We start from the raw sequence: 16,815 nt of genomic DNA on the forward strand, positions 1-16,815 counted from the left end.
AGCCTGGAAACTGTTTAAATAGCTAATCACAGTTTTGGCAGAATTTTATCTTCGAACTGGTCCTCTAATATGTCCTAGTGGTTAAGCTGCACTCAAATCAAAAGCCTTTTGGGTTTCACCGTGAAATAACCTAGAAGGAAAACTGTATCTGGCGCTATCAGGGAGGAAGAAAAAGAGAAATGCTTTTCTTTCTTGGCAATGCACTGCCATTTGGTAATCGAAGAATATCCAGTTTCTGAATGATGAAGGATCCACTGGAACACAAAGGGCAATGATTCTGCTTTTTTTCCATGGTTTTTTCATTATCAGTATTTTTATCTTTCAAAATAACCACCTCAACTGAAAATCCAATGAACTTAATATTTGAATTCAACTTTTGTGCCAACAAATTACTTCACTGTGCAGGATCAAGAGAATATTTCAATCCCTCTTCTGTTAGCAGGCTATCTTGCATAAGTAATCAGTAATGATACCCGATCTTGTTCTGTGCTGAGGACAGCCTGAATGGGATTAATATATTATTAGGAGGAACTGAATTTCCAATTAGGTGTCTGGATACTTTGTTCAACTGTGATTTGTAATGCTGAAGACTCATCTGGAATTACAGGCTTGCAATTATGGTTGGGTTTTTCCATTTACATTATCTAAATTATATGCTTTTTTTTTCTGACAGAAATTCAGCAAGTACCAAAACTTTGGACTAAGAAATAATTACAACTGATCATGTAACCCAATCATCCCTCATCTAGAGTATGGCAACATGAATGATAGCTGGTTTGTGAGTGGTAACTCTGTTAAAATAGAGCTGTTAAAGCTGGGATAAGATTATTTTGACAGTCCTGCAAGGTGTTTTGTTTACCAAGGACTTCTTCACAAAGTAGATCAGCCAATTAATTTAATCTCTTCAAATTTACAAATCTCTACAATATTAATTTAAATTATCAGCACTACTTGAGCATTCAAAACCTGAAAGGACCAACACAAGAAAAATGGATGACTTATTTTACGTCTTGATGCCTGTAAGATTTACAGCACTTTGGCCTGGTACACTGTCCAACTGAACATCTGTCAGTATTAGATCAACTGGAAGTGCAAATGTCTATCAATTTAAATCCTAAATCCATGCCTCTGCCTACCTCAGCTAAATAACCAAGCTCCAGGAGGCTGAGGAGAGCTGAAAACACAGCGAAGAACAAGAACAGGAGACAATTAGTGACAGCTAGTTAGTAACTTGGGAGCGTTGGATTTCCAAACCATGCTAAATAGCTTTTAGATACTCAGAACCTACAGCAGAATCCAGAGCTAGAAAAAAACCAGTGTAGAAGCTAAAAAGTCAGCACAAACATGGGTGGAACAAGTACACTTCTGAGAGTAAATCCTAAATCTCAAGGCCTGGGATAGAAGTACTGGCAGCTTCTCATAGCTGTGGAGAGTGCCCTCATTCACTGGAGTTGCTGTAGAGCTCTTTCTTGAGGTGGTGTTATTGTCCTCCATGGAACTGAAAAGACTTAATCTTGCTTTTAAGGTGTGATGGAGATTGTGTAGAGTTGTTTACAGATGTTCCTGCATCAAACTTCAAAAGGCTTTTTAGCCTGTCTCCACCACAGTGTCATTGCAAATAGGGAATTTTTTGCTAAATATTTAAACTTACTTCAGAGAGAATTCACTGGGGAGCCTCTAAAACACTTTATATTTCCTTTTGTTATTTTTTGTGTGTCTTTAAAAATATAGATTATGGCACTTGCAAACATAGCTGCCGTAATTTAAAATTTCTATACAATTATAGGCAAAATACTTATAACTGTACAGGTCTGGAACAACAAGCATGGCACTAAAATGTAAAAAAAACCTCTGTCATCTGAACCTATTAAAAAAATTGTTTATTTACATTTTGTTGCCCTTAAATTACTTCTGAAAAGGCTGTACCAAATATGGATAGACAGAATACACTAAGAAGAAGCTGCAGTATGTTTTTTCCTCTTACCATGAAAATGCTTTATGCCCTACATCATAAATTCTTCATAACTTTACCAAATCTCCATATCCCTGTTGATAGAGAAATATGTGCACAGCTTGTACATGACAATGACCAAACATAACTACAATTTTTTATTCTGATTCTTGTATGGAAAGTATCAGGTACATTTCCTGACGATACAATATGTTAATTGGCACATATAACAAGCCATCCTTTAGCAGCCACATCAAGATTAAGCAACAATCAGCTCCATCTATATAGAAGTTGCTTCAAATTATATGCTTTTATTATATTAAGCAGGGAAAGAAACAGCCACCCAAGGACCACTTTTAAACTCAAGAGGGAAAAAGAGAATAATGTGATAAGGGAACAATGGAAAACTTTTAAAAAAGCAAAGAGAAAGTCTCTCCGAAACGGTGTAAATAATTTTATTCTACACCTAATTTTACTTCCATTGTTGTGACAGGATTTGCATCAAAGTTTCACCGCACTTCAGTTTCACTGTAAAACCCTTGCTGGAGCAATTTCTGAGATTCTTGGGTGATTCTGAGAGAAGCTGCATATATGGATTTTGCCAAGCAGCTGCAGTGGCCCTTGCAGAAATGCCTGTATGTGTCTGCTCCAAAAGAACAGCTGCACCTTTCAGTTCTGCTCCCTCAGTGTCTGCTGGGGATGCCATGCATCATGAAAGGACCTTCGGACCATATGGGTGCCACAGGAAAGAGAAGGAACACCAACTTCAGCTATGAAGTGTTATTTCCCTTCTCTCACACTTTCAAATCTGGTGAAAAAAAAAAGATGCAATCCTATGCAATGGTTCAGGGCAACCAGCACCAGCCCTCAAGCTCATAATCATGACACTGGGTGAGTTGCCAAATGCAGCAGATACTGTTTTGCTCTACATACTCCTTGAAAAGCACATACTGCCATGGGCTGGCTGAAGATGAAAAGCAGTAACCTACCTTGAGCGTGGCAGAGTATAGCAAACAACTACCAAAGCTGAGCTTGTGAGTTTGTTGTTTGAGTAAGCTGTCCTCAAGAAATACAAGAAGAAAGGCTTAAGAAAAAGATGCAGCGTTTACTAAATAAAGTGCAGAGGGCCATCACAAATTACTAAAAGATAAATTCATGCTATGGCTCAAATAATTTCTTAAATAAACTCCGCACATTCTAAAGGGAATAAGAATTTGTTTATTAACAATTACTCTCTAACTTCCTTCACTTATTATTATGTATTTACCTAATACTGTTATGCATGGGATTTTTTGCCAATAACCCGAAAAAACATATATGAAATAAGTTTCCCAGTTAAAAATAAGTTGCATTTAAAAACCTGAAAAATTACTTGGCTCATGTTTATGGTAATGATGTAGTTTGTTGGTCTGTCTGATGCAGTTTCTGGTTAATATATTTTTAAAGGTTCAAAACTTCTTATAGTATTTGTATATTCTTGAGATTACACCTAATTCCGTATTGCACTGCAAATGTGCTGTTGTACTTGGCATAGGCATCCTGCCTAACAAAATACTTTTTTTTGCTGTTTCCTCCAAATATGTACACGCTGATATAAAAATCAATAGAAGAAAGAACTTTCTTCAGCCCTGAAGATGTACGACAAAGCTTCCCTCAGTCACTGCACTGCCACACCTCTCCCCTTTACCTTTGCCCAGCTGAACTGGCATGCTTTCAGACTTCATCATCCTCTGCTGCTGTGACTGGTGGTGGTGCTGCTGCTGCTGGTGGTGCTGCTGGGGCTGGGGGACTTCCACTGTGCTCCTGGTTGGCATTGAAGAGGGAGGGAAGCTGCTCCCGCTGGCAGGAGTGCCCACTGCCCCACCTGAAGCCATGGCTGGAGCAATGAGCTTTCGGCCAAAATTCAGTAAGCTGTTGGAGACTTTGTTAATGTTCAGAGGGGCGGCCTTAGCACTGGCACTGAGAAAAGAAGAGGAGAAATTATCACATCATTGCCAATGGTTTGGACAGGCACAGCCATACATGCAACATTCTTCAAAACTGGGAGATAAAAATCCAAGATTTGAATGTTACAAAGAAGGTGCTTTACTACAGTTGCACTGGAATACACACAGAGACCAGAGACCACAGGGACTGGGTGTGGTATGCATGGTGTGGTATGCATTTTTTCCAACCAGTAGTGGACAAAATTTTTGGTCCTTCTCCTTGAAAAATGCAGACTAACCCCAAACAAAGTGAGTTTGTACCAATGTCCTTAAATTGCCTTTCTAAATTAAAAAAAAAAAAAAAGAAAAAAAAAAAGTGACAAAAAGCAATCTAGGCTCTACAGAATCAAAAACTTTATAAAATTGATTTTTTGCACTTATTTGAAGACTGCTTTAATATTTATTTCTGCTAGATTAAATTCTCTCCAATGTTTAAAATGACTCAACCCCAAACATTTCTTTCAGCAAACAAAGCTAACATTAGACTGTACTTTTAGGTTAGCAGAGCTAGATATCTCTTGCTCTGAGTTCACCTTCTGCCCAGCCCATTCATTTCAAGCCAAGCACTTTTTAACAGGAATCCTGATTTCTAAAGAGATTTTGCTGAAGAACTGCTTCAGGGTATAACACATACACTGAATCATTATCATTGTTGCTTTTTATTTTTAACTACAGGGCTATTTAATTCACTTCAGTTATATGCAACATTAAGAATGAGGAAATTTTCAAACCATTTAATTTGTCTAAAATAAAGAGGCAAAGAACCTTCTAATTCCCAGTGGAAGTGTTCACACAACCCACAGATCAGCAAAGCCATTCCTATCTATTCATGCAATAATTTCCTGCTGTATATAATTAATGCTTGAAATACCCTTCACAGAAATATATCACAACCACAAAGATCTTTTCACTCCTGAGGTTTTATTTTACTAATCTGTATTTTTATGATATAAAGAGCTGTCCTTTAAAAACATGAAGAAATGTATTAAAACCAACACAATCCAGTGATTACTGGGGAAAAATAGCTTTACAATGTTTTGGGGAAGTTAAACTAAAAATAAACTACAAATGAATTAATACGGGTAACTTGTAACTTCTGCAGACACCTGGAAGACTAATTTTGATTTTGCTTTTCCTATAATTTCTCTATTTGTCTCCAGAGATTTTTTTTAGAATACACAATACAAACATGCACACACTTATAGAGCACATCCAGAAAATAACAACAGCTGAGTTGTTCAGAATCAGGATACTCAGAATAGATGGAAAAGGAGAGCTATCAGAAAGAAGTATGAGAACCTGCACACTCACAAGATACAGCCCCAAGCTGTATGGGGGCACTTCTGCCATATACTGGTGATGAAGAAAGATGGCATCTAGAATTTTTTAGGAGGAACAGTAGTGCAGAGACTGGGACCAAATGTTGCTTCCCAGTTTATGGAAGCTGGGAAGGAATGATTGCTGAATAATAATTACAGGATGTTTCTGTCTCTCCCCATCGTATTGATAGCTGCTGGTGTTACAAAAAGTCTTTCCATAGTCACCTGAGAATGAGTGACAAAGTCACTATGCGGAAAGCATCTGCAGAACTACAAAATACCCTTGCAGGAGGTCCAAATGGTTTCAAAAGCAAACTGAGAAGTTGTGAGACTGAAATGTTAATGGTTAATGACTCAAACAATTGCTGATGCACAAAAGCTGCAGGTGCTTTGCTGAGGCCAGGTTTGCACCCCCCAGCTGAAGGGGAGGAGGAGAGTTTTGGATGTTTGGTGGCTTCTGGGTGAGAAGCAGAAGTCTGCTGACCCTGACCCTAAAAGAAATCCAGAGATTTCTGTAGTGTGCTCGCTCCACGTGGTGCCTGCACTGACCGATCCAAGGATTGCTGGTGTATCACAGTGCTGGATCTTTGCTGCAGCACAAAATGGAATTTCTGGTTATAGCTGATTTGGCTCCACTAACAGCTAGAGCACCCAACACTGCAAACCTAACAGCCACAACACAAACACCCATGTGATCGAGCATTAATGGGTCGGTTTCAAAGTCCCCTTCTAATTCTCCTGCCTGGGCAGTGAAGGAGCCAACAGAGAGTCTGGCTTACAGTTTATTACAGGCAATTGAATGCCAATACTGTGCCTTTAACCACTGCTCAACTGGCACATACTTGGAAGGGAGGGAAACACACCTTTTACAGCCTCCTGCAGGGGTATGAATATTCACCCGTGACTGCACAGGCTGTGCAATGAACAGTCTCATTCCCTCTGGGCAGGAAATTCATTGGAGGAAACCCCCCTGAAAAGGTGGGGGAAGCAACAACAGCAGTGAGAAAAGCACTTCATGAGACTGAAGTTGAGATTCCACCTGAGAAATATTAAGTCCAAGCTGTCAAACAACTTGAGCCACTAAAGGGTAACCCCTCCAGACCAAGCCCTCTGAGACTTGTATTGTCAGCTTTTGCCAGGAATGATGCCAGCACACTCCCACCGAAGATCAAAGGACATGAGTCCTCCCTAAGGGCGGCCCCCTCAGGAGTCCAACACTTTGGTCCCCTCACACCCTCCGGAACCTAGACTTACCAGTTTAACCAGTTCTGAGTGAGCGATGGCTGGTGGATTTATATGAGAAGGCTCACAGGAAACAGCCAGGGAGATTTGATAATCACTTTTCCCTAGGGCCCTTTTAAATTTTTGGTTATTTTTGTGGTAAATACAGGAGAACAAATGTCAGCATTTCAAACTGAAGTTGCTGCTCTAGTGGATTATGCCAGACAAGAAAAGGAATTGGGTAAATTAATCAAGACTCAATGGATTGCTTCTTCTTTTTAATAATCTGCCTGTAGTAGGCTGGGTTTCCTCTTTTTATAGGAACCTGCTAACAGATGAGGTCATACCAGTAATAACTTGGCTGAGATTCAGAGTCCAAACTTTAGTATATTTAGCATATTTTTTCCCTCAGTCTACTGAAAACAATCACTAAAGTTGTAGTTTGGTGTGGTACAGGTATATACCACTACAGGTATATATCACTCACTCACCTGAAACATTACCTTAGAAGGAAGATAATGGCTTGCACATTGAGTCCATTTATGTTGTCTCTAAGTCTAGAACCTTGACAATCACAACAAAACCCCCTTGACTTTGCACAAAAAATTGTACTAACCAAAAATAAATTATTTACTCGGATGGGCCACCTGAGCAACAAAGCCACTGGATACTTTGAGCTAAATGTATCATTGGAATCGTGATGGTCCACAGACGCAGGAAACAAAGCTTTTACAGAAGCTTGTGTATTTGTGTCCAGCAGCTTGTTTCTTTCTTGTTTATTTTTTTTTAGCTATATTTTGCTTAATAGAAAGTGACAGTTGTCCTTCTACACTGTTTGATTTGCTGCTTTGACATACATGTACACCAGGACAAGTTTATTTGCATTTTTCAGATGGTTGGAAAGAGACTTTTTGAGAAAAACTTCATTTTACAGGAACAATAAACATAAACAATTTCTAAGCCTTCATGTCCGAAACATGATTTTTAGAAATGCTTCCAACAGTAACATGCAAGGATGTTTTAGAATTACATGACAATTAGAAAGGATAGTTATCACAGCTCCTAAAAACCTGTGGTGTGATTTGGCTGTGCTATGAACTGACACTGCTAATGATCAGCTCAGAACACATATAAATTCATGAAAAATAAATAATGATGGTATCTAAATACCTTTTCAAGAGGTGGTTTTAAAAAATGTATCATGAAGTAAAATCTGTGCAATTTCTCTGAATGACAGCTTCAGAAAACGAACAATAGTGAGGTGCTACATCTCTGGAGGAGTGACATTAAAACTGAGCTGAAGTTCAGGAAAATAAGAACAATGTGTCTATTTCTTACCATTTAAATGTCTGATATATTAATGCAAAGGATGATTACAGCCATTAAACATGGATCAATCTACATTTTAGCCATCTAAATGTACCAGACATGTACAACAATTACAAGAAAAATACTGATTGATTATGTTGTTGAGTTATCAGCAGATGCATTTAAAAGTAAGCATCAGTTTAAAAATATGAGTATCAAGGAGACGTGAATTCCATCTATGAAGCAAACAATTTTGTTTCATCACAATAAGCATCATTGACCTTGACTGTGAATGGTGTATTTTTAAACTAGCAGTAGGAAGATGATTCAATCTCTGCAGTTTTCTGCTAAGATGGAAAGGTTTTGTTTTAAGCAGGCCTTATTCAAAGGCATTTCTCTTTTCAGTGAGTAATCATTACAAAGAGATGAGAGACAAATATATGAACATGGACAATTAAAAAGTTTTACATGTGATAAAATAAGCAATATATATTAGAGATTTGTCAAGATATTTTAAACATATCACTGAGCCTGTGGAATTAAAGATGAAAAAGATGTGGTAGTTGATTTAATCCATCTCTGCTCACTGCAGAAACATTTCCTAATGTTACATCTTCCAGTTCTCTCCCTAGTGCAATCTTAAACAGTTTTACCACATTTGACCTACTCTAAGTGTTTTTGTCTTGAGATGAATTTATCTCAGCTTTTCTTATATCTGAATTATTCTAAACAACTTTCCATCTCCTTTGGTGAGTATTCTGTGTATGTGTGTGCAATTAATTTATATTCCTACAGAGATCCAATGAATTTTTTTTTCTTGGAATTTAGGTTTCCAGCAGGTGTCATTCTTGTTTGGGCTTTATGATTTACTTGTTTTTTCAAAATCCTTGAAATCTTTCTTTTTGAAACTTCAAACAACTTATTTCTCCAGTTAGGCAACACTGGAGATAATTTTTCAAAAGAGTAAGTAAAAACATTAAGAAAATGCAATAGAATGCAGTAATTTTGACACCTGTCCTCAACTTTAAAGCCTGATTTATAAAGAAAGAGATGTTTTTGCAGTCACTGTACTTAGCTTTAATTTCTGCCTCTTTGTCCATTTTTAAAAGCTTTTGAAACTACTCCATTTTAATTTTAGTTGGCTTTTAATGTAGCTGATTTCAACAGAATGTGACAGAGATGCAAAGGTCCAAAAGCTAGCAAGTTCTAATGAATCAGCAGGCAGAGGGTATGGCTAGGGCCATGTGCAACCCAAGAAACTGCCTGTAACTGTGTCAATTGAAGCATTATCTCTTGTGCTGGCTTGCCCTGCAGCCACCAGGAGCCACCAGGCATCAGCACTCACCTTGTGGCCACCCAGATAATACAGCCTTGATGAGGAATTTTGGTATTATTGATACAAACCACTTCTAAAAGAAGGGAGGAAAAGTTTTGTAAAAATTACTTCAAACTGGATTTACATTAATTCAACTAAACTTAGACAGCTTCTGGTACTCATACTCCAGGTGCATTATCAGAATTAGTTCAGCTACAGAACTCACATTGGAAATGTTTTACCCACTGCTTTTAGGACACATCATTGTGTAAAAGTGCCCTTAGCCTTCCTTAAAAAGATGCTGCAAGTGACTGCAACACTATGTGTAAAAACTTCAATTTTTTCATGCAATAATAGTCAAGGGACAGATTTGAAATAAATGTCATGAAATAAACACATGTACTTCTAATACTGCTTATGTAATTCATGTTTAGAATAAACGTGACTTCTGAAACATTTTGTTTATGTAAGGTCTTAGTTTGGTGAACACATATTTAGAAATAGCTTACCGGGTTTTGTTCATCAAGTCTGCTCCGCGTGCTTTGTAATAATCTAAATTTTGTTGGAACTGGTGAGTCACTGGTCTTGGATTTCGCTAAAAAATAAAAAAATACCTCATTGCAATTTTCTGGGAGATTTTAAGCAGAGACATGAAATACATTCAATAATGAGGATTAGAAACTTACAGAACAATTTATTTTCCTGGGATCTTGGTTTCTCAAGGCAGTAATGTCGTTTACGTTAAAGTGAAGACTTAAAATACTTAACACAACACCAAATTCTACCTGTAAGTCCATTCCATGCTCACAGAAATCAGTACTCTTCCACACAGTGATGAGGCTGTTTGCTGTAGTGGTAATATTCCTAATTAAATCAATAATTCTTGGACAAGAACAGATACCAATCTGGTTTCTTCCTGCAGGTCAGGCATAGAATTTCACCACCCCCAAACTAAAGTGCTATGCTTTTAAAGAAAATGGTAATAGTCTGGAGAAACGACAGCAAACATTTTGAACTTAATACATCACTAGCACTGTCTCTGTTAAGTGAAGAATTAATTTTAGTGAGACAACCTGAGCACTCCCACTAGATGGCATACGGAGCCTATTTTTGCTCTCCAAATTTCACCCTACTCAAAACTGAGGTCACGAATAAAAAACTGTTGTCCTATAATAAAGAGTATATAATTAATATTGAAACCAGAATCCACTTGCTATTCTCCACTTCTGACACAATGAAACTCTTTCACAGAATCATGCTGCCTTCAGTAGTTCTGAAATGATCCTTTTGGGATCTAAGAATACATTGAACATTAAGCATAGACTCTAGTATATGCATAAAGTATCTTGATTGAATGCATGCATCCTGATGGACACTATTTGGAGGGGCAAGTAAATATTTGTAAGTAAAAAAATTTTCATGCAGATGGAGACAAAATAACAGAGCGGTGCACAGGAGCTTTTTTTTTTTAAAAAAAATACATATAAATGAGAAATGGCTTAAATAATTTCTAGTGTAAGAGAAAACAAAATTGTAAATTTCTGCAAAATGATCAGATATATTGTATAAAAGATGTAAATACTTTCTAAGTATTAAGGTTTAATCATTTATTGGCTGTTGCCTTGTATTCTGATCTGCCTTCTTAAGTCCTGCTAGTAGTCAGTACAGTTTTAGTGAACTATACATTGACCTTTGCAAAACAGTTGTTCACAGGTGAGAGTACATTATATTTTTGACAGAGTCAGTCTTCAGCTGTTTCAGTTTCACATGTTGTATATTTACTCTCCAGATTTCATTACAGACTGGAGTATCCACAGTCTTACCATCTCATTTTCTGCATGCAGATAGCCCTCCTTTCTTGAAAACCTGGTTTTTGGAGGAGGATACAGGACTTGAATTTTAAAGACCAAAACACTGCATGAGCACAAAAGGAGAAAAGAAAATTTATAGAATTGGTAGATACCAAAGGCCAGGATGATTTCTGCAAGCATATTTAAGGGTGGGAATTTCCAGATTGTTTCCTGCAGTTAGACTTAATCTTGTATGAAATGTCTCATTTTCTTTCTTTGGAAACACAATAAACATTTTAAATGTATATGCTGTTTGTAATGTTCATTAAAAAATGAAGCGACTAAAAGCTATTAGACAAGCATTAAAAAAATTCTCATCTATCCTACCACCCATACTGTAATGGTCGTTCTACATTTTTCATCTCCTGTTATAAAAACAATGTTTCAATAACTCTACCTATTCATAGAGCTTGAAAGTCAGTCCTCATCAACTGACAGCAATAACAATGAATCAGCTTTAGTTACTATTGCTCTAGTTTGGTAATTCAATACATTTCTATGATAATCAAATCCAAACTGACGTGATGAGGATAACTGATGGTGCTGCGACTTCTACACGAGTAATCAAACAGTGTAACTTTTCTCCTATGAATTAAGTAACTTCTTTCTTTACACGTCTTGAAGGGTAAGGTTGAAGGGTAAGAGATGGCTACAATAATGGGCACTTCTAACCCAAAAGACAACTTTTTGCAAAATACACGTTACCATGTATTTGCTAGCCAGCTTTGCAATTTGCTTCCAATAACTCAGTATATATTGAAAGTCAGCAAAAACATTGAAGTTTCTTTTCCAACACGCAATAAATAAAAAAGATTATTACACATTGCTTCTGAATTAAATAAAAACTCAAAACCAAAACAAGAGGAAAAGATCATGTGGAACAGTATCTTGAAACATATTTATGCAGAAATGACAAGCAATTGAAGACACGAAAGGCTGATCTGCTATCTAAGCACTTAAAGCCATTAATAGGAATAACATCTAACTCGAACATATGAATGAGGCTCAAGCATTACTTTCACAGGGGCCTATTTAAATTCCTATGAGGTTTAAAGGTATCAAAGGAAGAAGCAGTTTAAAGTACTATTACATGCAGTGAAAAAAGAGCTCTCTGAAAAAACATTAGAAATGCAATATAATAAATGCCAAGGGTTACTACTGCAACTTCTTTTGTAGCATCACTGAGAGATCCTCTCAAAAAATTTCAATATTTAAAAAAACCTAACCTCGCATATATGTTAGCAGACAAGTATCTGTGAAGTAGCAGAAAATGTAAATACTTCTGAGAACTGAAATTCAGACAGTAAAAACACATTATTTTGAAGATTATGATCTTTATGTTACTGTGGTTGTCCTTTAAATTATGCATTCTTTTCAACCATTTCAGTAAGTTAAATGTAAAAAGCAGAACAGAAAACCTACATAATTACAAGGTTTCTTCCTTAAGAATTTTAAACTAATCCCCCTCTCTAAGCATTCAATTTGAGCTGTCCTCTAAATTACAATCCATGTATTAGAACTAAAGGCTAAGCAATTTATTTACAAAAAACATGCCTCTGTTGCTTAAAATATTCACAGCAACCAGGTTTTTCCTACACAGTGCCATTTAGAATGATCCAACTTGAATTTTTCATACTTACTTTATTTTACTTAAATAAATAAAGTTATTCCTTTTTCAATTTATGTACATTATTTTGCTACAAACTTGGATAAATTTTTTTCTTGTAAAAGTATAATGTTAAAATGACAGCAAAATCAATCCTTCAAATTTACAGTTTGCTGAATCCCTCCAAGAAATTGTGTGAGGGCATTATAGAGATTAACACGTATATGATTTTCCCCTTGTAAAGAAACAGAGCAGAAATCAGAGAGAAAAGCTGTCTATGCCAACACTAGACCCCCCTTTCCCACACCCATTTTGTAGGAGAGGTCTGCTGGGTTTATAATTCTTCTAATCTTAATGTCTATCTAGGGCGAACATAGTTTCAACAGGTAGAAAATGCCCAGTTTATGCTTTTAAAAGGACAGTGTATGAAATTCAGATATAGAAACACACAGAAATTGATGTGATATTGGACTTTGTCTCTTCAAAATATATTAGCCACAGTCCAAAGGGAAAAAAAGCCTGAAAATGTTTCAGGTACCTCTGAGGCATTCCTGCCTCTGAGCCTTTCCTTGCCTAAAAGATCCCCCTGCCTGCCCGCCCCATCCCTGGCTCATTTGCCTGATGAAGTCCTCTCCCTGTCCTCCTGTCTATTCTCAGCCACCACCAGACTGACTCACTCCAATTCCCATGGCTGCCAGGAGGTTCTTGGGAACTTTCTATTTGCCTTTATCCTCTTCCAGGGATATGGGGCCAAGGTAAGTTACACCCACAGCTGCACTTTTGCGAGGTGGGGGATTGATGCCGTGGTCAGAATCACACTGAATGCAGCAGATTCCCTAAACCTGCACAAACTGCTGAAAAGCAACTCCCATCAGCTAAGGGTCGTGCTCCACTATGCTCAAATTCCCAGATAAACCCCTTTTCCTCCCTAGCCTCTGGAGACATATTGCATCACATTACCCCCGGAATAGACAGGATATAGCAAAGCACGTTTGTGCGTGACAGAAGTCACAGGCTGTTCTACAATGAACCTGATACTTCACCTTCTAAATACACAGCATGTTTGAAAGTTTACATGCAGGTGCAAGTGGAGGAATCTCCATAACACTCTTCTTTGTTGAGGTATATTATTTTCTCCCTTTTTAGTTTTATTAACAAGGGGAAAAATCAAATACAATTTTGCACAAAATCTGAAGGTTCAGAAAAAAAGACGAGAATGAAAAAAGATTTTCAATATATCTAACAGAAAATGAGACTTATTTTAGCAAACATGCTATTGCCTCAATGCCAAGGGAAAAGCACTTGTCATTAGAGAAATGAATCGCTCAGCTGTTTATAAGCAAAAAGCTCTGGGGGAATTTCTCACGGCCCAAACCACAAAGCATTGCAGGGTTACACAAACATATGTTGCAGGTGTTTTGGGGGTAGGCAGGTGGGAAAACCTCAGCTACTAAAAAAATACTCCACTTAATAGATTGTATCTGAAACTAGATAACCTCAATGCAACAGAGAAAAACCAAACAAAACAGCAGCAGTGAATTCTAAATCCAGGCACAGTAGGCTTTCCAAAATAATCATCTCACTAGTGCCCCATGGAATTTTTTAAAACTAATTTTTTCCAATATATTAACCAAATGCTGCCAAACATTTATCTTTTTTCCCCCTAATCTACTAATATTTTAAGCCTAAACCAAAAACCAGACTGAACCAAACATATGTAAAAAGAAAAGAAGGATCATGATGCAATGTTGTCCAACTTATTTGAACAATTATTTTTAGGAAGCCAATTTTCTCCTTTCTCCCCTCTTCAGCTGACATGGTAATATTTGATTTCTTCATAATTCTTGTACTGCCTAAGACATTTTTGTATTAAAATTCTGTTTTTTCCCTTTCATTTGTTTCTAATGAAAGTTGGACGGTCATGTGACTCTAAATTCAAATAGGACTGAGAAATCAGGAAAGGTTTACCTTTTCCTGCTAGATCATCTTTGCTTCTTTCTTCAATAAAGATGACATGAACATAGAAAAAATTTGGACTGGGAACAGAGCTGATATATAGCAGCTGAGATGTGCATAAGTTTGTTCAGTTCAGAAGCAGCTTTTCTACTAGGCACTAATAATTAATATGAAGTATTTACTAATTATTCCCTAACAACTTACAGAGAGAACTTAATCTTTCCTCTTTTTATTATTTTGTCAGATATTTAAGCAGCTGTCTCCACCCCACATGAACTGACTTACACAGTATAATCAAAGGCTTAACATGACAGAAACATATCACAGTATTTTGTATACTAAACAACCAACCCACCCCAAACTCCAAAGCACCCAAAGCAAAGACCATTCCTCAAACAAAACCCCTTTCTTTTCACCTGCTAATTCTTCTCTTCCCTTATTATACCTTCTGTAGAACAAGCAACCTGCTGGAGCACAAAAGATATTTTATATGCCTATGAACCACTGAGTTATTAGAATGAAAAAAAACCCAGCAAGACATTAGATGACATAAGGTACTATTGCCAGTTCAAAAGTGGTTCAAGGCCAAGAGCAAAATACCATCTAAAACATAGATTGATAGTATATCAATTCTGTGTATGAAAGCAGCACATGAAGTGTACACTGCATAGAACTAATAAAGAACTTCCTTTAATCACAGGAGTCAGGAGATCCATGCACTAATATTGGTGTTGGCAAAGGAATGCCATAATCCTTAAACTGGGAATAATGCTTCCTGTTTACATTTTTCAGAAGATGCTTAGGGTCTCAGTCATGGACCTTGTTATTTACAATGCAATAACAGCATGAAGAATTATCATATTTAATTGTTTCTAAAGAAAAGTAAGAGTTTGTTTTTTTTTTTCCTAAGCAAGAAAATTACTCAGAAAAAACTGAAAAGGAAAGAAAATTCAGTTAATGGGGTCAGGAATGGAAGACACCCCTGAACTCTGATTAGGCTTATAATAAATTATCTCCAGTTTTGTTACGTGACAACCCTCCATTCCCCTGGCAACTAGAAATTTCAGACACCAGGAAGATATTTTAAATACTATGCGTTATGGTCTGTTTTTAACTTCATACACACATGCCTTCTCTCGCATGGGCATTCTATGACAAGAGATGAAGAACTGAAAAAAAATGACAAGTGAGATTTAAAAATGCTTCAGTGACTTGACTGAAAGAAATTTCTAGTTGTGTATTTTGGCTTCTTGTCCTAACTGCTTGGGAAGCCTTTTTTTATTTTCATTTATAGCATTACAGAATACTGCATTTTAACAGGTAGATCAAATCCTACCAAATCAGCTTTTATTGATATTCCAGACAAAAAGACTCCGACCTGCCAATGTTCAAGTTCATAACCTGTGTAAAATCCCCATCTTGCATCAACAGAATCGCTTAAGTACCTTTTAAATCTGCCTCTTAATTTAGTTGCCTATTTTTCAGCTGAACCCTTGGTTTTAAGAAGTAAATTAACTAAATAGTAAGGTATAAATCTGACAGTGTTCAGCTCTACCCTGTGACAGATTTATGCTCTGGCATCTTGCAGCCTCGTGCAGTTAGGAACAGGAGTTTTACAACATTGTGGAGGAAAGCTCCAGGCTTTTGAAGGGAACACACAGCAAGCCTCGCTTTAAACCCTGGAATGCTCCAAATTATGAGATTTAAAATATGACATCTTTATGTACAGAAAAGCTACCACATTATGGTTTTATTGGCACTCGTTTTGGACAACCTGCATAACTCACTGATGGCTTTGTGAGTAATGCAGTTATCCGAAGCTTATACTTACACAACCCTTGTAAGCACCCTTACAGCATTATATCTTTTCCAGATACATGCTTGCACACAAATCTCATGTATCAGGGAAAAACAAGAACATTTTAAGGTGCTATTTGGTTATTTCTGCTACGTGGCAAAGAAAGAGAATAATTCATGTTCTGTGTGTAGTGTGCTACGGAAAACCACTTGAAAAAGGTCCCCAGGGGAGTGAAAAAAGCTCCTTCACAGAGCCCCATGCACACACCACACCAAAAGGAATATGACATCCAAGTCTTTTCCTGTGAATCACAGAGAGAAGCTAAGGTCCTGGTGCTGCGGGACAAGCAACTCCTTTCATTTAGGATTCCAATCGTGAGGAATTATACTGCAGAGCCATTTTGATCACTACTGCTCCTTAAAAAGACAAAGAAACAACGTATCCAAACCTAATTTTCCATAAAAATGTACAGCAAAGGATAAAATATACCATTCCCAGTTCTATCT

General features: G+C 37.0%; 1 protein-coding gene across 1 annotated transcript in view; it reads right to left on the minus strand.

Moving 5' to 3' along the window:
- The window catches only part of TBC1D5 (TBC1 domain family member 5), a 317,175-nt gene that overhangs the window by 50,249 nt on the left and 250,111 nt on the right, over positions 1–16,815 (minus strand). The window contains exons 16-17 of the mRNA XM_082289383.1: positions 9,609–9,694; positions 3,639–3,910 (exon numbers count right to left, since the gene is read on the minus strand). Coding sequence (XP_082145509.1) covers positions 3,639–3,910; positions 9,609–9,694 — 358 coding nt within the window. The remainder of the gene's footprint in view (positions 1–3,638; positions 3,911–9,608; positions 9,695–16,815) is intronic.

The sequence above is a fragment of the Coloeus monedula genome (genome assembly GCF_965178545.1).
Source record: "Coloeus monedula genome assembly, chromosome: 1".
Taxonomy (NCBI): domain Eukaryota; kingdom Metazoa; phylum Chordata; class Aves; order Passeriformes; family Corvidae; genus Coloeus; species Coloeus monedula.